Genomic DNA, 23986 nt, shown 5'->3' with positions numbered 1-23986 from the left:
AAAATTGTGCGATAAGCGTATTTAACTACTCACATCTCCTTATTTAATGGGAACAGAAATCTCATTAATGCATTCGGGGTAGATTTACTATAGCCGTAAATAAAGTCCGTAGAAAAACTCTTTTAATAAAATTATTTAATTAAGTTCAGCTTTGAATGGTCTCAAAGCAAATGCTAGTCAGAGAGGATAATAAAGATAAACACCATGCGTTAGAAATATGCCTGAGAATATCTTGAGAAATAGATAAGCTTTTCTTAGAAACCGTGTGTAAAACTAGACCCAATTTATGCCTTGATTTTATTTTCTATTGCACTCTATATTTAGCGCAGACCAAAGTATCGGATATAAAAATATTGTTAATCTCCTTCTAGCGTCGTGTTAAGCACCCGTTCCGCGAGCAGTGATCTCGCAGATAAAGATTAAAATAAACATAATCGTTAGTTTAATGTAACCTTATTCCTTTCATAACTAAATTTTATTTTCATGCTGACTTGGGAATGGTGGAAGAAGTATTTAAACTGTGTTTAAGCGGCTCGTTAATCAGTCGGTGGGAGTTATTAGAGTGAACTGAGGTTATATAATCGACTACTATCGTGATGGCGGCTAGTCGGTTCCTCTGTCATTACTTATGCACATGCAATCTTGGAAGCGTTTATGTAATGGTTGCTTTGGACTTAGAAATTAATGAGTGTCGAGATCAGAAATTTATTTACTTGAAAAATTTGATCAAAATGTCATTATCAAAAAGCATTTTTCGGATTTCTGCTTTACCTACATATGTTTTAAGCATATCTATTTGAATTGCAAGTCTCTTATTTCGATATTCTACGCTGTAGAGCAACAGAAAATCAATTACGGTTTAAAATAAACCAGTGTTTAAGTATTCGCAAATAATTATCTGCAATCTATAACAGTCTTTACAATTTAAAAGTAAGGTCTGGTCACTTAAAGTAATTATGGATCCAGACGATTTTTAGTTATATAATGATGATAGTTAGGAAATATCTTACAAATAATTATAAAATATGAAAGTGCTATAATCATAATTGCAGCAAGGTGTTGAAGTTTCTTACGAAATAAATGACAGAGGCACGCACTACTTATGAAGATGGTACTGACGCAGCTCTTAATAGATTTAAAAAGCTACTTTAAAACTATTTGAAATTTCTATTTGCTACCGCCATTATCTGTAATTTTATTTAGAATTTCGCTCACAAAGTTATTACGTCTGGCGTTTTTTCGCCAATTATTTTGCAACACTTTTTGCGAAACTTATCGTACAAAATAGGCAAAGATTTTTTTTCAAATTTTGCTCACCTCATTATCTTATTACAGTTTTTAGATTGCTAGTAATTTAGTGTTTTCTTTTCAGTTATTGAATAAAATAAGGTTTAATGATGGACATACACGATTTACAAATCTTCATCTGTCTAGCCTTTTACCAATTATGTTGGGGTCAGCTTTCATTTAAAGTTAATACAGCTCTGTATCTTAATAAAAATCAATTTGTCAGATTGAGAGGTCATACAGATGTTCGAGATACCGAATATCGTGACGTGTTGTCAGAATTTCAGACTTCCGACGACCCGTGAAAGATATCATCTTACTATCAAACTAGATTAATAATTTATTTTTGATTATGTACCCATATTACTTATTTATTTATTTATTTAGAATTGTGTTGTTAGGGAGTTTGTTCCACCACTTCTTCTTCCCAGCAAAAACACATAGGAAGTGGTGAAGGGCAGGTGTTTTGAGGGCTGTCTTTTGACCTTAAAAAAGTGCTGATTTTCAGCTTACTTTGAATAAATGACTTTTGATTTCGAAACCCGCATTGAATTACATTATTTGTCTAACTAAAGCTGAAATATTAGCAATTCTAATGACATATTAAATTATGTAAAATATCATTTATTTTCGTTCTTGATTGATTGGTAGGAATATATCTAACGTCAGTCGATAGCACTTGTTTTGCATTTATTAACTGCCAAGTTCTTATAATTAATCTGGTTTGTAAGTTGTTATACGGCTGTTTAGATTTCAGATAGGTGCGTATTTCTATAGACTTATATTTAGTACGAAGTTGACTAGGGATATTAATTGAATTAAATTGTTTTAAAGCGTTTACGAGTTTCGATTATTTTTTTGCAATATTCATTGCAGTGAATTAGGAATTAGTAGGTAATTTATAATTTTATGTCCGATGTTAAAACTTTATCTCTTAGATTGACTTACGCCCTGCTTATCTCTTAATAATTGTGACTTTTTATAGCAAGACATCTCTTTGAACAACACCGACGTAGTAAATTTTTTTACCGCTACAAACCATTTTCAGTAACTGATAACACAAGGGAACAAGATTTTTGTTGCATGAAATATTACGACCAATATTGTAAATTTTTGGGCTGCTAATTGAAGATCTGAAGTCAGTATTTCTGTATCAGCTTTAGTTTTTGAGATATCAACAAAACGTGATTTTCAAGAAAAACACAATTTTATTAACAAAAAACAGCAGAAGAACAACAATTAAGCATCAAAAAACTTTTTTTTATAAGATTTTCTAGCTTGATTCGGTTCAGTAGGGCTGTCTTTAATGCTGCAACAGTAGTTCGCCATCATGTTGGCATTCCAATGACCCTGGGACCGCTTTTCTATAGTCCGAATATCTTGATGGAACCGTTCGCCTTGTTCTTCACTGAGATCACATAGATTTTCAGGGAAATGGTCGAAATGGCTAAGGAGGAAGTATACCTTGGTGCTCATATTACAACCAAGCCAACAACATCTGTTCAAAGTGATTTGAATAAGCTTTCATCCTTTTTGTTTGATAGAAAATTTTGTACAATCCAAACGAATTCGTTTCAGGCATTTTTTTCGATATCGGTCATGTAATTATGAAACTTAGGTACACTTAAATCAACCACCTTATTTGTGGACCATCAGAAATTCCGGCTTTTAGTTTCTCTATACTCAAATTATGGGACTTTTTAGAAATGTATTGAGCATTTTTGTTCAGAGCTTTTACAAATTGTTTCATGAGCCCAAGTTTGATGTGCAAAGGTGATAGCACCTTTATTAAGATAAAGTAGTAGATAACAAGTTAGGGTAAATCCATTTGGACCGTTTTTTTTTTGGTAATACCGTTCATATCAACCACGCAGAAAAACTACCTAATGAGGTACTACCAATCGGTGTTTGTTACTTGAAATGGGGTCTTTTCTTATTTTTCCATAACCTTAAAGACTCGACGCATGTTTTACATACCATTTTAGACACCCAGTAGGTACCTGTCACAGGTGTTCAAAGAAAATCCAAAGAACTTAAAGTACACCCGTTTCAAGAACTCCGACACGCTTAATCTACAATCTTTAAATGTATATTCACCACAAATACTACAGAAATAGTTAGTATCATTTTTACAATTATTTTGCAACATAGAAATAGTAAAAATTATATACTTTTTAAATAAAATACTCTGTTTTATGAAATTTAAGTGTAACTAGTTCGAAAATATGGTCAATAGCTGTATCTCAAAAACTAAAGCTGTTAGAAAAAAAATGTGGGTAGATTTGAAATCAGCGACCTCGAATTAGTAAACAAAAGTCATAAAATTTCATGCAACAAAAAAAAGTCTTATTTTGTTCCCTAGTGTAATTAAAAAGATCATAACAACGCATGTGTTTCCACAGTACTAATTTAGTAATCATTTCATAGTCAATGATAACTATGGTTCAAGTTAAGTCGCTGAACGCCCAAATTGGCTTGTCTCAAACAATTTTTTGGCCAAATCTGTACTGTTTTTGACGGCGAAAAAAATATGTATTAATCTTGACTGAGAACCCTGTTAATTTCAAAACACGTTCTAGAGTTTTCTCGATACAAAAAAATTGTAAACTTACCTCTTAAAATGATCTTCGCGCAAAAATATCTGTATTACTTATCAACGCACATTGATATTTGTAACATTAACTAGTCCATATGTAAATACAGAACTTGGTTAATTTTTACTATTGATTACTCAACTCATTTTAAAGCTAACTATTAATTTAAATGTATGTTACGAACGTTACGAACGGCGCGTCATCAGGCTTCTCTCTGAGAAAGAGAGTGTTTTGGGTGCATTTCAGCCTCTTAACTGTTAAAGTTCAAGTTAAGCTTCGAGATCGCATTCCCACCGTAATGTGTTAGCAACAAGTAACAAGATGGAAATGAAACAGATTAAGCAACTTAACTAGCTATTATCTTTAACTATTCGTCATTATTAATCTCTGCGCTCGAGCATTCGAACGATCATGTGCAGTTGTGTACCCGCAATGTTTTAGGGTTGCCATCTTCTTTTCCAAAAATATTGTGCAAAAAAATGTTTTTTTAGTGTTATTGTTTTTTTAAATAAGTTAAACATGTAGCTCTGCTTCATAGCAAATAATAATATGGTTATTTTAAAATATTACAAGCTAAAAGGATAATAAAGTACTTGACGACATTTTTTATTCAGTGAATTTTTAATTAATTTATAAGTACGTCGAGGAAAGCGTTAGCATGAGCTTAAAACGCAACAAAAACTCACAGTTAGCAATCCCTAGTGTCATGACATAAAATCGTTCAAAAATAACTCGGTAACCCTATACTTGTAGGCGCTGTAGTTATAATCAGCTGTAATGTGCAGACCGCGCCATTAGGGGCGCCAGATTGCGCCTCTGCCTTACAATGCGACGCGATAGCTTTACTTAGCTAACACTCGTGGGACGCTGAGAGATTTATAACTTCTTATGTGGGACAATGGGACTAATTACTTACCAATTTGATTAATTGGAAAAAAATTAATGAAGAAGACATTATTTATGATTTATTTAACGATAAATTCTTAACTCATTCCTATAAAGGATTTTACAACATTATTGTTTGCAATCGTAAAATGTCAGATAACATTACTCGTACAATGTACCTGAGCACAATGAAGACGTACATGTAAAATGTATTATAAATAAACTCAATTAATTTTAAAGATCAATCTAAATATTCATTAAGCCGAAGCTCGAAGTTAAAACGCTCATAAATTACCAGCAACGATGGTAAATAAATTAACAATTAATACCTATGAAACCAGCGTGCACACGCTACAAATATTAACTATTTTTAGTAGTTACCATAAACATGTTAAATATAAATATTTCTTGTACGTAAGTTTGCCGATAACCATCCGAACATCGGTTTTATAGTACGCGCAAAACGAAATTACGCTTGTATCGAATATCGAGGGGTGGATGTCGAACAAAAAAGCATCGCTTTACACTATGAACATTTTACTTTAGCACAATATTACTAAGCTCGAATCCTTTGTAAAACTTGTATCCGTTTTTATATTTTTCTTATTTAGCCACGATGCAACACAAATTACATTTGAACTTGGCCTAATTTTTCTGCAGGCTTTGAGCTATTGTTATGTACACCTTCGATTAGATACCAAAAAATCTGTTTCAATAGAAATTTTTTTATTCACCTATACTTCCTTAATCTGTCTATTTCAAAAGTGTTTTTTTTTCTTTCATTCGGTCAAATAAAATTCTGCATAATCCTTCTCAAAACTCACCATGACTTATTTTCTATTACTAAAAAAAACGAATAATTAGTCCCCGTACTACTAACACTGTAATTAATAATTATTCTACAAGGGCCTTGACCCCTCTCTCCTTGACCAGGTGAAACCGTTCGTTCCTAAAATAGCTTACACACGGCGTGCAGAGGACGTTACATGACAAACTAACTTAAGTACCGTTGTAACGAGCTCATCAGCTACTGGCGATTACTGAACCGAGGCCTAACTTCACTATTAACATAAACCTTCGTTCTTAAAACAACTTTTATTGAATTATTTACATCATTAGGTATAGTTAATGTTATTTACATTTTCATAAAAATCTGTTCTAGTAAAAAAAAACCTACAACTAAAAAACTAAAAAGCATAAAAAAATTGTCCCCATCGCTCAGGCTCTCGCTCGCTTAAACAACTGTTTACTATGATTTGATTTATTATGTGTATTTTCTGTCATTGAACATCTTCGGCAGTCGTTACGGGTAGTCAGAAGCCCGGGTAACTGGGTTGAAGATGTAAAACACTGGTACTCAGCTGCATACGGTAAAACAGGAGGCTGACCCCAACATAGTTATAGGTTAAAGGTTCGGAAGATGATGAACTGTTTATTATTATTTTTACGTTCAATTTATAAAGTAAACGGTTGTTTTAAGAATAACGGACGTTTATGTTGTCAGTGTACTTGGGCGTAAGGCTTGGCTGACCCACTCGTGGGCAGCGCTTGCAACCGCTGGATTTGTACTACGATATTCTACGACGATATTCTACGGTTTGGTTAAACTGTATCTTGTGGTTCTTCTATATTAGACCGAGTGAAAAGAAAAGTTTTAAAATTTAGCTAAATAATTAGGTAAGCTACTTTTAAAAATCAAATGCCTCACAAGATTTTGATACAGGCAATCGTAGTTTTGTAGCTGCTCTGGGACTTTAATGAGACATAATCTCTTACATTAAAAGTAAAACTAACAACTAATACAAATAGTCTACAAGATAAAAGATAAAAAGTTGATTATGATCAATTGACTTTTCAATATACTATAAAATACAAATTGCTAGAAAACTGAGTTATCATCAGACTATGTAATTACTAACGAGAGTGTTTTTATTAGCTACAAAATTATTTTCAATAAATTGAATTATTTTGTAGTTTCATTGAAACAAGTAGGTAAAATTAGTGTATGTTTGGTGGTGAAATAAATAAATAAAAAAGTTGTCAATATCAATAAGCTACCTAAAAGTTTAAGTTATATCGATAAAAGTTCTCAGTAAAAAAAAGAGAAGTCAGTTAAAAAGGTGGAAAGCCTCTTATTCACCGAATATACACAGTTCATTTTGTGAAACCTTAAGTTAATTTAACTCCATGTTATGTTATTTACATTAAATATCCACTTTGCTCTTATGTAACCGCTACCTTACCTCAAGGTTATCTCAGTGTGTTAGTGGCTGCATTCTTCCCTAACCACTTTATTTTGCTTCCAACTGTTTCTAGTCCCTGAATGACCAGTACTATCCCCTACTATGCCCATCATACACCTTGCATATAACTTAATGTGTGAGCGAATATTTTACACTTAAACGCGTTATGTGCTTAACCAATTTGGATAATGCAGCAAGTGTATTTATAAATTTCATATAGATACATAACACTTAGAATGAGTTGCAACATTTAACGATGAACAAACTAAATTAAAAGCTGTGTAACTGTCACCCAATGATCAAATCGGCGATTCAACAAATGAAAATGGCAAGATAATCGTTATAGTTAAATGATGCAACTCACCGTAAACCACCGTTTCAGTCACTAGATTTCTTTTCTTCTGGTTTTGTTACAGTAGTAAAGTAATCATAACTACAATCTTTCCATAGGTATGCTCTTCATTTGCCTGGGGTGTACTCAAAAAGTGAGAGAGTAGCTTGATGAAGTCATTTAGTTATTAAGTCCAAGTAGACATTTAAAAGCATATTAGTTACATACAGCAATTAAGTTATTACATAGTATTAAAAATAACACAAATTGCGTTTATTTTGGGAAGAGTATTTAAAACTAGATTATAGTACAATTACTTCTTCTATGTCATTTGCTGTATAATTTTGGGCTTCAGTGCATATAAGGTACGAAGGCATTATGTTTTAATCTATGTGTAACTCAAATGAGAAGTCAGATTTAATTGTCAAAGCGGCCATTCACACTTGACGGTGTTATTTTCATTTGTTTCCTATATTTTAGACATAAAAGCTAATAAAATAAATCCAATGGTTATTTTATAGGTGTGGTGAATTTTAATTGCGATAATTTTGTAGAATTCTTATTGAATGATGCAATATTATTCTGGTTGTGTTCGGAACTCGTTGGTGAGGTCTATGGTCCTCAAATTGGTGTGAATCGAAACTAATGTCATTGTACTTTTATTGCTTCTTTTGAAGAAACAGAATTTTGGAGCGTACCGATATTGAGAATATGATTAAGTGTGAAGAGTGACGAATGCATAAACTTTTATTTGTAGATAAAAAAGCCTTTCGATTTACGTAGCTTCTGTTTTGCGTCATCAAATTTTGAAATAACCATTTGTGTTCCTAACCAATATATAAAGTGGCCATCCTTAACTTTTACATTGCAAGATCCCTGTAATATTTAGGTATCAAGAAACTTTCAAAAAATACCACATGCTTTTCTCATGCCTGCACAAATACCGATGAAGTCACTCTTTACGGGATTTTGATTATGTCATTCAGGTCGAAGAAAGAACCTTCCCATACGCCCTCAAAATACATGACTAATCAAACAAAGATCTCTTCACAACTAAAAATAATCTTAGCAATTTCTTCCCAATAAAATACGAGAAATATTCTTAGCTACAAATTACTTAAGAAAACATCGTCAATTTTACTGAAAACGCGTAGTAAGGGAACGCATTCCGCTAGAGGCGAGATGATTATTTCCTTCGACTTGTCAGCACACCTCTATAGCTTCCAGAGCACCTCTAGTGCTAGAGATGTGCCTCGATCGCATGACCGGGAGCTGTTATTATTCGTCCACGTCCGATAATATTAACGCGAGCATTACTCTTGTATATTTAAGCGTTTTCGAATTAGATAGCTGCCACAAATTGTAAGGTGGTACCGACTTTTATCGATGTACGAGTAATTTTATGAGTGCAGTGCAACGGTAACGTGAATGTTAAGTTAGGTAGTTAGTCGTAGAAAACTTTAGCTTAATGTTAAATATTTTAGTTTATTTATTTACATACATATTAACACATTTACAAAATGTACGACAAGGATAGTAAAAAAAACTATAACTAAAAAGCGTCAAAAACTGCATCTTCATTGCTGGTGACTGACTGATTTATTTGTTTAAATCTTACTTTTTTTCTACCGCAAAATATATCTCTCACTTAACCAACTGTTTGTCTACCCATTTAGAAAACTGTTTTAATCTACTCTATTTCAATTCCACTTCACTTACTTAAAGAAAAACAATTTCCCAAGACTCTCCCATCCCTCTCACCGCGCTACGTTAGAAAGAGCCACAGCACAAGATTATCTAAGCTTGTAAACAACAGGATCGGCGCCATTAAGGGGGAATTCGAATAAAACCTTCTACAATTAACACGTTGCATAGTTATTATAACAAATGGGATATGTCGCTTCATGTCAAGTGAATGCGTTTTTGCAGCTACCCTACACCTGTTTGGAATGCGTTTCCTGTGCCCGTCTTTATGTTTTTACGCGGTTATCTTAGTTATTTTATTTTATGTTATGTAAGTAACGGTTAGGGATACGTAACATTTTGTAAGTGTTAATTAACTGTAGATAACAGAGTATTAATCTTGAAAGCTGGAATAGAGAAATGGGAATTCAATATCGTGGAGATGGTGACATTAAAATCTTTACAGCCTTTTCACACTAGTGGATTTTTAGAGTGGGAAATCCTGCTCGGGAAATCCGTTAGTGTCAAAAAGCTGAAATACTTCCAAAACTAAGTATCATAATATAATATAAGATACTTTATTATAACAATATCATGAATAAAAACTAGTCATGAATAAAAATGTAAATAAAATTTTCAATTGGCAGCGTTAAGTGAGAATATTCGGCTTTGGATAGGTACATTATAAGGTATGTCCCAAAAGTCCACTTCGTAGGTTATTACCAACGTGATGTAGCTACATGTTCCCTATAGGCTCCCATAACATGGCTAGTTACAAGAAATAAATGTCAGTCTTTACTTTATTGAGATAAATACATACCTATCTATCATATCAGCTTAATTATGACAAGCTAAGTGAGATGAACAGCTCAATTTGGTTCGCAATCCATCTAACTACGGTGTTCAGGGCTTATAAACTAGCAAACACCAAGTTATACATATTTCATACTAACGTCAGTTACTGATTTAAGTATACCTTCTTTCATAAATGGTCGAATAAATCAAGTAGTGCGCAAACAAACACGGAATACATTGGAACTTAATGAGATTCTAATTACACGGTAAAATTAAATAGTTCAACATGCAGTGGTAATAAGGAAACGTGTAAACTGTGTTTGTAGTGATTTATATAGAAATTGCAATAGTTATGTGGTAATTACCTAGTGAAAATAAATGATAGAAATAATAAATGTAGTACTTTTCACGGTAGAAGTAATTTTTTTATCCATTATTGAATCGTGAATTCTAATGTTCCCTTATTCCTATTCTTTGCCATTTCTTATAATCAGCTCCAACAGCTATCCTCAAATATCTTTGCCACTTTGAAATCAGCTATTTGTCTCTCTGTTGCATTTTGTTCTTACTTTTTGTCTATCCCGGATTAGCCATTAACTTCAGGGCTATAAATTGGTTTGAGAAGAGATATAGGTAATTTAATTAGAACTTCATTTGTTCATTAGAAATGCATTTAAATTCCTCCCCATAAACAGCAGGTAACTCATTTAAATAAAACCAGGTTCTTGTAAACTGGCCTTCTAGTCCGTTACCACGCAACACTTCTATTATATTTACCCGATATTTATGCAAGCGCGCCCTCTATGGGCTTAATAACATTTATCAATATCTTACAAACAGTTCTATTTGCGATATCGCATTCACAATATTGATAAACGAGGTACCTACGAAACTCGAATAGTTAGTTTCTCTTTTAGGCTTTCCGATGATAACAGGTGTCGTGGTCTCGTGTTTGTGTGTAATGAATTTCTTACTAATAAAGGACATGACAATGTTCAATTTAGTGCTAAAGGCTGTTGCTGTTTCGCATACATTATTATAACACGGATTAGAACAGAGATAGATTACTTGGGTGCATTCGTTTATCAAAAGTGTATTTAATAACATTTAAAATTATCTTTACAGTTCTGGTTCTTTTAATGACGTGGTCGGTAAATAACCAAACAATTTCTCGCATATTATTTTTCTCACCAGTCTACATTTTATACCACACACATCGTTCACAGCGTTACGCCTATAACTTATAATATTCGATCAATTATTCAAATTTATTCGACCACAACTAACTGTAAATTCTCGGAATAATCGGAAAAGTTTCCCGCTAAACATTCATCTCATAGTTTAATGAGCAATGTGAAGCTTCTTAATTGTAACGTAACGTTTGTAATCGCACGAATATGAATTCATCCTACTATTGCGCACGCGACTCAGCTATTTCACTAAATAACATCGAAATTATTCCATTGTTCTAACCGCAGAGGAAGGAAAGATAGCGGAGATGTTAAAAGTAAGGTGGGTGGGTGGGTCTTCTTGTAGGTCATGCGACATACGGTAGCCGTGATCAATTACTAGAACCAAAGATACGTTCGGGTTCCATGTCAAATCAAAACCAATCTGTCAAAGATTGATTGGTGATTTTAGTTTGAAGTAATGGGCGAGTTCCTTGTCACCCGAACACCCGCACTTTCTTAGGTGATTTTGCGTTATGACATCTCCACTAGTCATTATGTTCTCCATGGTTTGAACAAATAAATATAAATAAAATGCTCACGGATAGACGTGTTCATCCACCGAGACACGCATTTGTGTGTGTTATGCAAATTATCTATTTTCAATTTCCCCGGGTTTATCCAGTGAAGGATTGCGTGATAACAAATGGAATTACAATGTTGTTCGTTTGAGTTTTTTCAGTTATATTTGAGGAGTTTCGTAAGCAAGATTTAAAGCCGAAATTGGTAATTTTAAAATCCTTCCTTACTGCCTTATTTACATAACAAAACGTAGTAGTACATAGTAATACCGTTGTTACTTTTCTCACAGGGTTTTTACTATGTCATAGCAAGCCAATATTGATTCTGAACACGTTGGTAGCTGTGTAAAATGTATGACGTATGACACTTCCTTTAGATCTTATTTAAAACAAATCTAAATGATAATGGTTTTGACCAGAAGAATCTTATTGCATTTATTTAAATACCAATCCGTTCTACACGTCAGATCAACGGCATCCTAACGGTGAACGTTAAACCTCTGTCAAACGCAAAATAAATGCCACCAATGTAATTATTTGCTAATTAGACGAGTACACACATGCAGTTTAATTGCCCCATTTGCATATAATTAGTGCTAGTTGCAGGAACAGCTGCATTATTTATATCTCCAGTAATTTCGTCTTAATTGTAAGAATAGCAGCCATTGTAATCTATGGCAATAAAATAAAGATATTTGGTTTGCTTTTTATACCCTAAAGGATCCGAAACTACTGAAATAATTTGACAAATTCTTTGACTTTTAGGAAGCTACATTATCCTAGAGTAACATAGGCTATATTTCATCCTGGTAACGGCAGTAGTTCCCAAGTGACACAGAAGAAACTCCGGTAAAACAGCTACTTATTTATATCTCCAGCAATTTCGTCAATTAACAATGCCAGCTATTGTAATCTTAAGTATTGTTAAAGTACAAATTTAATTGAAATAGTTTGGTATCGATTTACCTTCCGGGCAATTGTTACTGTATCGATAGTGAAATCAATCGGTATCGGAGCGGTGTCATGTGTTGTCGATGTTGTATTGTTCGCCTTTTTATCGGGATCGAATGTATCGGTTTCAAATTGATACTTGTTAACAGTGATACTTAGTAGTGAAAGCAATATACGATAGTTTATTTGATTTAATTGTCAACTTATCGAGTATTCTTATTCATCTTATTAAGATGGTTGAAAATGTTTAGTAGGTATGTGAACATATACTTAGGTACCTACTCATATTAAGTACGTAGGTAAAGTTGCAGCATTCTTGTACTGGCATAAACAAACAACGAGTAGGTAAATAAACCTTATTTTCACATACATTGCCATATAATTACACTTCAATAGAAAGAAAACTAGCAACTATTCACACACAGTATAAAAATAGGACTTACAAATCAAGAAAACTTGCTGCTAAGTTAAGATCACATTAGAAACACGAATGGCCTGTCGGTCTTGACAAAGCTATGCATCGTTAGGCGAACGGTTGCAGTTGGCCTTTGATCGCAGAATAAGGAAAAATGAGCGGAGATATCATAATGCAGGTAGGTCAGGCGTCTTCTTATAGGTCAAATAGGTTGTAAGGCATGATCAAAACGATCAGTTACGAGTGAACTACCGAGGCATTCGGATTCATTGGGATCTACCTGTGAACAATTGTTGGTACTTATTACAATAAATAATAAAGAAGGCGTATAAGGGCGAAGACAGCAACGTTCCCTGTCAACCAGGCCCGCGTTTTTGCGCGCTACTTTCTTAGGAGATTTTCCGTCATGGCACCTCCGCTAGTCATTTTGTTCTCCATGCCTTTGATTCACACAGCATGTGAGCTCATGTATTGCAAGCAGCGCCGGGTGTAATTGTGTGTATTGTCTGTTTACGATGTTATAAGGTGCGTTTTACAGGTCTGTTGGTTTCCTAGGATTGATTATAGTTGAGTTAGTTTACGGGTTGTTATCATTGAAAGTCAAAGTTTTATTTATGTAAGTACATTTTGGTTAGAAGGTAATTAATGTACCTACAATACCAGCTGTTTATCACAGTGTCACCGACCTGTGAAAACTTCTTCCGGATGATGTTACAATTAAAGAAAACAAAAACATTACCCTCCTTCTTTGGCAGTCGGGTAAAAAGAAAATTCTCATCACTCTAAACATACCTACTTTACTATATTGCAAGTAGGTATGTTTCATTGTTTATGTAGGTAAATCCCGAAAAACGTAAACTTGTTTTGAGAATGTTGGAGAATCGGCCAAGTTTACAGATTTGAATGTTTGTAGTCCGTGATTTTGGTATGTACAGTTTGATCATAAGCCATGAAGAAAAATTGGGCACTTAACTGAATTCGTATTCACTACCTATTCAATATTTTTTGTCGTTAGATATCTAAAATTTTCTCTATAATTCAATACTTTCAATTAAAATCGTTATTTACTTTGGTACCTACAGTCGAAGTGCGGATTTCGACGAGCTCGATAACGGGCACATTGATGTCTTCACCCACTTATCTCAAAGAAGCCTTTACATAATTTGCCAAAAATCAGAAAGCGACCCAGGCTCTAATTACACATGTAAATAACTGAATTTACTTCGAATTCCTCTTATTTTGACTGCCTACATTGATTTTCTTAATTCGCGGTCAACAACAACATTCAAAAGCTATAATTACACTCTCGAGCAAAAAAATGAAACTCTTAAACAGTAATGTAATTATTTTATTTAATAAAATGTTCCTGTATTTTTTGTTATTTTTATCACAGCATTAAGCTATGTAAGTAATGAGTCGCAGTGGGTGTGAGCGGTTCAACAAGTTTTTGTCAACTTCGCAAATCTGATGCGATTACATGATTAGTTCATTAAATGACGACTAACCATTACTTATTATCTTCTATAACTGCCAATCATAAGTCAGCGATCTCTGCTTATATTAACTTAATGTTATGCCGCTAACTTGTCTCGTGTCAAATTAGTTGGAGATAAGGCGCCGACAAAAAGTGTTTGTAACAAACATTGTACCTAACAGCTCTTAGAGCGTCTCGGAATAACAGCGTTATACACAGACTTGTAACTACATTTGCATAGTGATTGACCATTAAACTTTGCAGAATAGCTGTTCAACTGTTTGTGTTATATTAATATTTGTACGCCTCACTGACTACATACTTACTTAGTGAAGTGAAAATTCGATGAAAGACAAAACATTGTCATTATATGTTTACTTAGATAATGTTCATCGTATCTATGTATACGATGAGGCAGCAAGGATTGTCGGTACTATGATATAATCTACGTATAATACCATCCCTTATAAACAACGGAATTATGACTACCTTAACAAGCCTTGGTAGGCCCACGGCTGCTACTTAAATGGTGAGAGACAAAATCTATAAAATATGAGATTGGAGAGAGGTATCACTATCGATAACTAGAAGCCTGCTTACAAGGCGTTTATGCTTATCTCATAATTGTGATTTCATCGACACTGCAGAAATATGCGGGGCTACTGCAAACGTTGTTTGAAGATTGATTTTGATGGGGAAAGGAATAAAGGGCTATCTGAAATGTGTTTGCAGATAAAGATATCAGTTATCGTAGAATGTCGCAATAAAAAAAAATGTTTAATAATAAATGAAAATTACAGAGCGTAGTACAATATCTCGAGCCATTACCACGTCTTTAAAGAGTAGCTTATGGTGATTGATTTTATAATGCCTTTCAGATAATATCAAATCAAATAAATTATACCCAATAATAAAATGCATACCTAACATTATCATTTAAATAACCATAATTCCGTATTCATCAGATTCGCCGATAAGAATAATCATTGATGACAATCTTTATTATAACTCTGCCCGTTAGCCTCGGAGAATCTGCAAAACAAATTATCGTGATTAACCGGTCAATTTGCATCGTCGGCTTGTTTTGTTTGTTGTGATGGTCAGTTCACAACTTTCTCCAGGTCTGGGAATCCGGGAGGTTGCAAATTGCCCACATTATAGGGTAATGCGTTGCTCGTTGACAGCTGACAAGACCACCGAGCGATCAATCTGCAAGATTTATGGGTACCAGTGAAAACTGACTGATGATATTGTATTTATTGACACTGCTGATGTATATTTAGTTTGTGTAAAAAAGATGAGTTTGAGCAAGTTTTTTATTCTCCCTAATATCGTCTTCCTAATCGCATTTGATCGTGTGCAGTTACCACCTTCTTAATCACCATCGTAAAAAAACAATTCTAAAGTCATTTTCTTATTTGACACCTTCTCAATAACATGTTTGTCTATATTGTCAGTAAGGATCTATATATAACGTTGTGGATTATATTTTTTATTACAAAGAAAATTCAAATCAATAAACATAGAAAAAAAACTTACAACATATATAATTAATTACTTCGCGTGAAGCTTTTTTCTTAAAGCGCAACAGAAAAACAGCCTTTAGTTTTTATTTGTTCAGATAAACATACTCGTACATAGATATCCTACAAGTAATTGATTAAATTGATTATAACATTGACATTCGCACATCTATCAGAAACGTGTAGGAGAGTAAAAAACATGCAACTACGATGTTAATGTCCTTTGCTCATCTCAAATGTACTGTTATAGGTTTTTTTAGATACTTAACATAATCTTAGTAGTTACCTATCATAATGTAATGTGAGTTCATCTAAGGAAGACATTTTTTTGCAAATCATTGTAGGTAGTACTTTTTTTGTCTACGTGACATTAGCTTCTTATAACAATTGCCTATCGCACTCGGAAAATCATTTATGAAAATATATGAGTAAATGCACTATGTTTGAGGGAACAAATACCAGAAATATTTCCTGACCGCGATCAATAAAAAAACAACAGTAGGTACGTCAATCGATCATAACAATAACAAAAACTTAACCAGTTAATGTTATATTGGAATTTAACGACACCTAATAAAACGGTATGCGATCACAGAGTGCCCATTATTTTTTGCAACACACTATTTTAATTTAATATTATCTCCAACTTTACCGACTCGATAAGTGGTCACTTTAAAAAGGTAAACTGTCGAGCAAAATAAAGCACCCAGTACACTGGGATGTTTTCGTTTCAATATTTATAGGTAGCTGGCGTGTGTAGACGTAAAATCCTTTTGTGGTTGACGGTTTTCTTACCATACCAATTGTTTTTAAGGCTGATGTTTTATATAAGCAGGTTCGCAATCTACACACGGAAGTATTGGCATGTTAAAAGTTCGCCGCGTCTGTAATAAATCTCTCAACTGCTTTTTTATGTCCTATTGATGGCATCCGCAATGATCTTCCCCTAACTGTAGCTATTTCAAGGAAATTCCTTACTTAAATAAGGAAATAGCTGTTATTTAATTACTTCAGTAAATGGTTAACTACGTCATGGATTAAATCTTGATGATATCAAACTTTGTATGTAAATTTTGGAGCTATTGGGCAGTGTGCAACGACCGTTAAGCCAATGCTCTAATGATTCTGACATAGCGTTACTTAATTTAACAAGAATAACAGTGTATTATAATTTTATTGCTTTAAAACTTGTTGAACAAATTGGTCTAACTATCCACAAGTGTTAGAACCAACGTTAATGATAATAGGACCGTGAATGTACCAGTTTCATATTAAAATGAAATAACCGTCAAATGGCAGCTAATTATGGCCTCACGTGTAATTTTCACGAGTATGAACATAGTTGAGGAAAACGAAAGTAATATGCTGTTGAGAAATCAAGCCCCAGTATAAAGTAACTGTTCACTTGTTTTGATTATGTTTAGATGAAAAACTTCTAATGCCCAGTTAGGTATCATTTCAAATGTGTAACCAGCGTCTCTACCCACTTATCATGAGACTAAGAAATCACGTTGTAATCGGCCAGACTATAATATAATGGCATAGCAACATATTATCAGAAAATAACGCTTTCGTTTCTCACATTTTTAACGCAAATTACCCAAATTGTATTTTAATGTCCGCACTTTCGTTTTACATGATGACATCATGCGATGGCATAGACAAGCTTTTGTTTTCACGTCTTCAATGTAAAATGGGGTAGGTAAGGTATCACTAACAATATAAAAATATCTATGTCTAAATATTTTTAGACAAATATATAATTGTTTTAGAATCTATGATTAAAGTCTTTGATTGATGATTTCATAGGTTACAAAGGTGTTAGTATGATCGTAAAACGTACAGAAATAATTGCTCATGAACTTATTGATGCATAAAAAAGTGTCCCTTGTTTTCCAAGTTACTACAATACTTACCTAGAGTCCAAATAAAAAAAACTTATAAGCAACATTGTTTCAAACCAGATCAGGTAACTTTTTTAAATAAATGAATACTTAGTTACTTATATGTGCGTCACAGTGGCAGTCACCTTGTATTAACACATTACAGTCATGCGATATTCAATGGGACCAGAAAAAGTGCTACACAGTAAGTAAACCAGGCACAAATAACGTTATTAAGAGAAATTAACATTCTCAAAAATCTTAATTAAAAACAAAAAATTAAAATCGCCTTGTAAGATTCTATCAGCATAATTAATTGCAAGGATTAAATAAGTACTTCACCTGCCTTAAATATCGTATGTGGAAAGTTCGCATTTCGCTCGCAGACATAAATTCGCCCAATAAAACCCTTCATCAACATGTCTTCTAGGAAAACTTATCATTTATTACTTACCCGCACTTACGAAGCGCACTTCCCAACAAAATGGCGGGATGCGTACGCGCAGAAGTTGCAATAAACTTTCTATTGCTTGTTATCGATCAAGCGTCTGCAGTTGTGCACATCCGTGCTGTAAATATCTGGATAATAAACGTCTTTCTGTTAAATGTGATTTATTTATCCGAATGTTAATCGTGAAAAATCTCGTGTATTTCGCTTGTAACTAGCCAGTTAGGCGAAGTTTGGTCCTAACAAGCTTTACAATGATGCGATGAGGTAAACTTCCTTGCCTACCGAAGTTTATGGTAATGGATGAGCAGATGCGTAATATGGGAATATCAGGCTATCGAATCGAGTTGCACTGCTAATTTTATTTCGTCTTGCAACAATAAAAGACAATCCTCTTAATAGCAATCGATGTACCTATTTAAACCCTTATAAGGTCTTGCAAGTATACTTATAATCTTGTATTTAATTAAGTGATCAAATCAAAAATAATAAACAAGAATATTTTCCCGGTCTTTTATCTTAAATCATAAACATCGCTCACCGTTTATGTCAGCTGCTTCAATTCTTGTTTTATCCAAAAAAGCCATTTAATTTGCGCCTGTCTTAAGTAAATGCTAAGAATGAATAGATTACTGGATGTAAGAGGAACGGGGTGAAGGGCCGACCTTGAGAACTTGAGCTACATGATGTTTAATTTTTTTCTTGTACACAACGACGTATCCTGTTTGCCAGGACTAGTGAGATCTGACGTACTTATCTGGGTAGGTTCTCATAAAAATAGACGTCCTAAATGTCTGCAGGGGATAGGTGTAGCTACCCACAGTAGTTTGTTCTATGTGACGAGTTCTATTTTAGTTGATGTCTAAGCTCTTGTGCCTGATCAATTTCGGTAACAGGCTGTAGATACTTTAGGTGCTAAAGGGAAATCTTGCTATCATGTTTTTCATAGGCGTTAGTTATAGTAGTATGTATAATATATTGATAAAGTGATAGAGCGAGGAGGTGCATACGTTCATTTTTGCAATCTGTGCTTATTTTAAAATAACTAGGAACATATTTTAAATTTTAATTAGGTGTTCGTAGGCGTACGGAGTAATTATTTAAGGTATTCGCAGACTGGTTGTTTTCTTCGGATTGTTACAGAAACAGAAACTTAAGACTAAAAAACGACATATCCTCAGTAATGATGTAGTTATATGCACACGATACCACCATCTCCAATGTAGGTATTAATACTTAAAGAATATTGTTTTTTAATGAGCGCCCTGCGCACTTGATTGATGTTAAATACACACTCGTAATGTGTGAATGTGTTATTTGCTCGAACCTCAGGCCAATTTAAAAACTTAAATAATTACCCTTGCACCTCAGTTTCTTTTTAAGTTTTGCACCTATAGACATTAAAGAGAGATTTAAGTTAACCACGCCTTTTACTTTATGCTCTTCATAAATTAGGTGGTTATTAATTTAAAAATATGCATACCTGTTGATCGTGTAGATAACTAGGTTCTTCATCCTGTCATAAATAGCAATATTTCTTGAATTAACTGTGCTTTAAAAAAAAACTAATTTAATATTGAAAATGGTTCCATAAATCTCAGTCATCTTAATTGTACCTTTTCGTATAATGTAAGTGTTACTACTGTGGTTAAGATTGGTACTAATTTAGCACTTTCTTTAATTTCAGACTGACAATGGAATACTCAAGAAACATTCTGCTAGCGGTGGTAGTGGTAGCGCTGGCATGCCACAGCAGCGGCGCGCCCACCAGGAGGTCACGCGCCGCCGCCCTGCAGACCGAAGAACCCACCACAGCCAGGGAGAACAAACTACAAGACGAGTTCAAGGAAACCACCACCACAACTGAAGCCCCAATAACCGCCAGAAGGAACAAAGCCCTCAACCTATTCGGCTTCTACCCCTCCTTCCTAACCTCCGGCGTTGACTACTCTGAAGATGACGATGACATCAACTTCACAGTCAACGACGAAAATTTCGAAGATGAGGACCTCTCCCGAACCATTCCCTCCAGGCGTAGACAACAGAACAAGAAGAAAAATGGCAACGGACAGTACCCGAATGATAGCATCAATTCCCTGCAGTATGAAAACTCGCCGATCTTCTATATCAGGCTGCCCCCCACTCCGTACATGTTTGTCCCTGGCTTAGGATACGTCTCTCAGCCACCAAGCCTCGGTCCCCCAATGGCCCCAATGATGCCTCAAGTACCGCCACAGGTCGCAGATCCCTTCATCAATCTGCCTATTGACTTTGTCTCAAATGGCAAACCTACGGGAGTGTATCAATGGAGCGGTGCGCCTGCATACCCTCAAATGCCACAAGTGGACCCATTCGGATACGGTGGACAGCCCATGATTCCAGCAAGGCCGACGTACAACGTACCCTCATACTCCCCACCGAAGCCCAAGCCTACTCCCTCAAACTCGAAGATAACAAACCTTAAAGGCCAGTACGTTTTCAATGGCAAACCACAGGACAATGTCTACGTGCTAAGAGACACATACAACTCCATATACTCGGATGCCCTGCAAAACTTCTACCCTTAAGGCCTGAGTTACATAAGATAGGATTGTGTCTGGCTCGTATCGAGCTACTGTAATTAACGAATTTCGAGGGACCAACGTGCGGAAGCAAGGGGAAAGTTTACAACAAAGTCAATGATCAGTAATTATGAGATGGAAAGTTAATTAGCTCTCGCAAGAAAAATAATGAGTTAAATGAAACCTTAAAAACAATTATTATGCTTAAGAAACGTGAGGGACCACTAACTGCAGCTGACTATCGTTGCAATTAATTTTACTTGCCAAGAAAAAGCCGAGTCGAAGTAGGCTCGAAGAATTATGAGTGAGATCTGCTACTTAATGAATTTATATTATGAACATAATTTCATATTTTTGATAAATCATTCTTTGTTTCATGAAAAAAATATTATAATCTTATTCAGTGCTTTACCTAACAGTTGTCTGCGTCACATTTTGCCAGATTCATAGATCTAATAATTTGATACCTACTCTAATTTAGTTTACCAAATGCAAGGTAGTGTTTTAATATGTTAGGAAAATCCTTCCTTGCTTTTCTGTAACAAATATACTAATAGGTATAGATTAGATAGTTTTTATTGAAAATGTAATGTAAGTATGTAAAGCTATGGAGACTTTTCTAAATATTTATTTTAATATAAGAACTTCTGATGCAATTCAAGCGTAGTTGATGTTAATATTTTAATAAGTATTCATAAAAGTCAAACGTAGGATTTACTCGTACTTACCGCTTTCTCTACTAATAAATACCTAATGGACTTAAGTTTGCTAGAATTTTCAGACTCAAGCAAGCAATCGATTTTTCAGTTTCATAATCCAAATCAAATAGGCCACATGTGTCATTTCTCATTGTTAAAATATTTAGTTAATAGATAGGTAAGTACTTTGGTACAAATAAAGTCACTTATCGATATACAAGTACTTTTTTATCTACCTAAATAAATATACAATTTTATCGGACTTTAAAGACGGAACGAGAGGATCGATTGATTGCTTCAGAGTGGAAACTAAACTATGCAATAATTTTGGGCAATAACATGTTTTGAGTCAGCGCTAGATTTAAATACCTACTTAATCCTTAATGTTAAATAATTTATTGACCTTATATTTATTCACTAAATTATTTTCCTAGTTTTAAGATCCTAATTAGGTACAAAATAATAAAAAGATACCGTCCATGATAAAAAAAAAACTAAATAAAAATAATTACCTACTCATTTAAAGGTAGCTTCATAAATTCACCAACCATTCACACAATAATTGTAACATGTTGGGTGGCAATTAATCTTAGGTAAAAAGGAGTTTAAATAATTGCCGTTTTACCACAAAAACTTTTGAACGTCAGTTTAAGACTTGTCTAAAAAAATGTCAGATTATGACGTTGACATTATGGTTCATTTTGCAGCCACAATTTTTTTAGACAAGTGTAAAACAGATGTTTAAGTTTTTGTAGTAAGGCCATTGGTGTTTACAGATTTTTAATCTTTGATTAAGTACATTGTTACTGTTAATCGAGATTGAATATATAAACCACCACATAATGTATTATTTTACTGCTAGTATGTATTTGATCCATAATTACTTTAAACGGTAAGCCCTAAATACAAAAACTAGTATATAACAAAACAGAAATAAAATCTCTCTAATTTAGTTTAAGTGCCTGTTTTGAATTAATGGAACTTTGTAAATAGGTTGCTCATTAATTTGTCCTATCTACAAAAGACTTATTCAAAAATATTGCTTACCTATTCTAGGAACAATGTAATAATTTATTTTATAATTATGTAATCACCTTCGGCTAATTTAGGAAAACTATCATTAGATATTTTTGTGAAGTCAGTTGTAAGTAATTTTCTTTACCTTACCTATATCTAGAGAATGATATAATTAGACTAATACAAAATGTCACAATATAGGTAGTTTAAGATACTTTTAATAAAAGATTGAATGTCCGTCCGATAATTTAAGAATTTGGGTTGTCCATCATAAAATTGTACCTAAAATAAAGACCAGGTACTACTCACGATAGTAACGATGTACTTAGATGTTAACAAATAATTAATTTGCAATATAGAATATGAAAATTAAGACAATAAAAATATTTTTCTAGTAAACATGTTTTTTTTTGGCTATGCCTTACTCGCCTAATGGATATGTACATAAAGCCAACAGTTAAGCACGAGATCTTGGGTTGATGTCCCAAGGTAGAGAGAAGTCATTAATCATAAAACTTTTTCTTATTTTATCCACCAAAATGGCTTAGACATGAGCAGAACTGATCATTGGTTAATTAGTGTGCAAATAATAAAAAATCACAGAAGGAAAATAAATAAGTACCTACATCTTAATTGAACCAAAACATAGGGGCAAATGCTGATTACTTTTTTAAAAGGTATGGCTGTTCTGTCACCAGACTCTACATAAAAATGCCAACGACTGCTGAAATCCTTATTTCAATCACTTAGTGTGCCTATTTTGGCTTTTCAGTTAGTCTACCTAAAAAATATTTCCGACGATATTGTAGTTTCCACACTTCATATAATATATTCATCACGATTTCTCATACGATCACATCGTTAGATAATCGGTTCTGCGGTACTTCAACAAGTACCGCAGAACCGATTATCTTATCCAGATGTATTAAGGTGAATGCTTCGCTGTTTGTAGGGATATTTAAATTTCGAAAGAGAAGTTCGTAACGGTTTTTCTGTTTTGTTTTTGCATTTGCTTGTTTTGAACAGTGAGAATATGGTAATAATCATAAAATAAACGGTGTTATGGTTTTTATACTAACGTAACATATAGTTGCACTGCTTTTTGCTTTAGCAAGGGTGTAATATTGCATTGTTATAGATGGATAAGGAAGAAGAACGTATCATGAAACTTTTCGAAGAAGCGTCGTCGACAGGAAGTACTATACCAGATCCATTTAGTGTTAGTGGTGTAAAAAGTGTTTAAAAAGTAATAAAAACTTTAGACTCAAACAAATAAGACTGTTAAGAGTTATTGATTAAACTTGTGTTCCTATAGGTATATCCAGTTGTATCATTGCAATTTCCTTGATTCAAGTTGACGCCTATGAACGTTGCACCACATAACACAGATTATAAGACTACGTATAACGGCGGGACGTCCTGAGACGTTGTTTAATTTTGTATGGGAA

The 23986-nt window shown here is 33.9% G+C and overlaps 1 protein-coding gene across 1 annotated transcript in view; it reads left to right on the top strand.

Moving 5' to 3' along the window:
* Positions 1–22937, top strand: part of LOC124633451 — an 88042-nt gene extending 65105 nt beyond the window's left edge. Inside the window, exon 4 of the mRNA XM_047168678.1 lies at positions 19950–22937. Coding sequence (XP_047024634.1) covers positions 19957–20829 — 873 coding nt within the window. The 5' untranslated portion in view covers positions 19950–19956 and the 3' untranslated portion in view covers positions 20830–22937. The remainder of the gene's footprint in view (positions 1–19949) is intronic.
* The last annotated feature ends 1049 nt before the right edge of the window (positions 22938–23986 follow it).

Source organism: Helicoverpa zea, chromosome 9, assembly GCF_022581195.2.
Source record: "Helicoverpa zea isolate HzStark_Cry1AcR chromosome 9, ilHelZeax1.1, whole genome shotgun sequence".
Lineage (NCBI taxonomy): Eukaryota > Metazoa > Arthropoda > Insecta > Lepidoptera > Noctuidae > Helicoverpa > Helicoverpa zea.
Note: the sequence above shows the minus strand (reverse complement) of the source record. Positions and strands in the feature narration are given on the sequence as shown.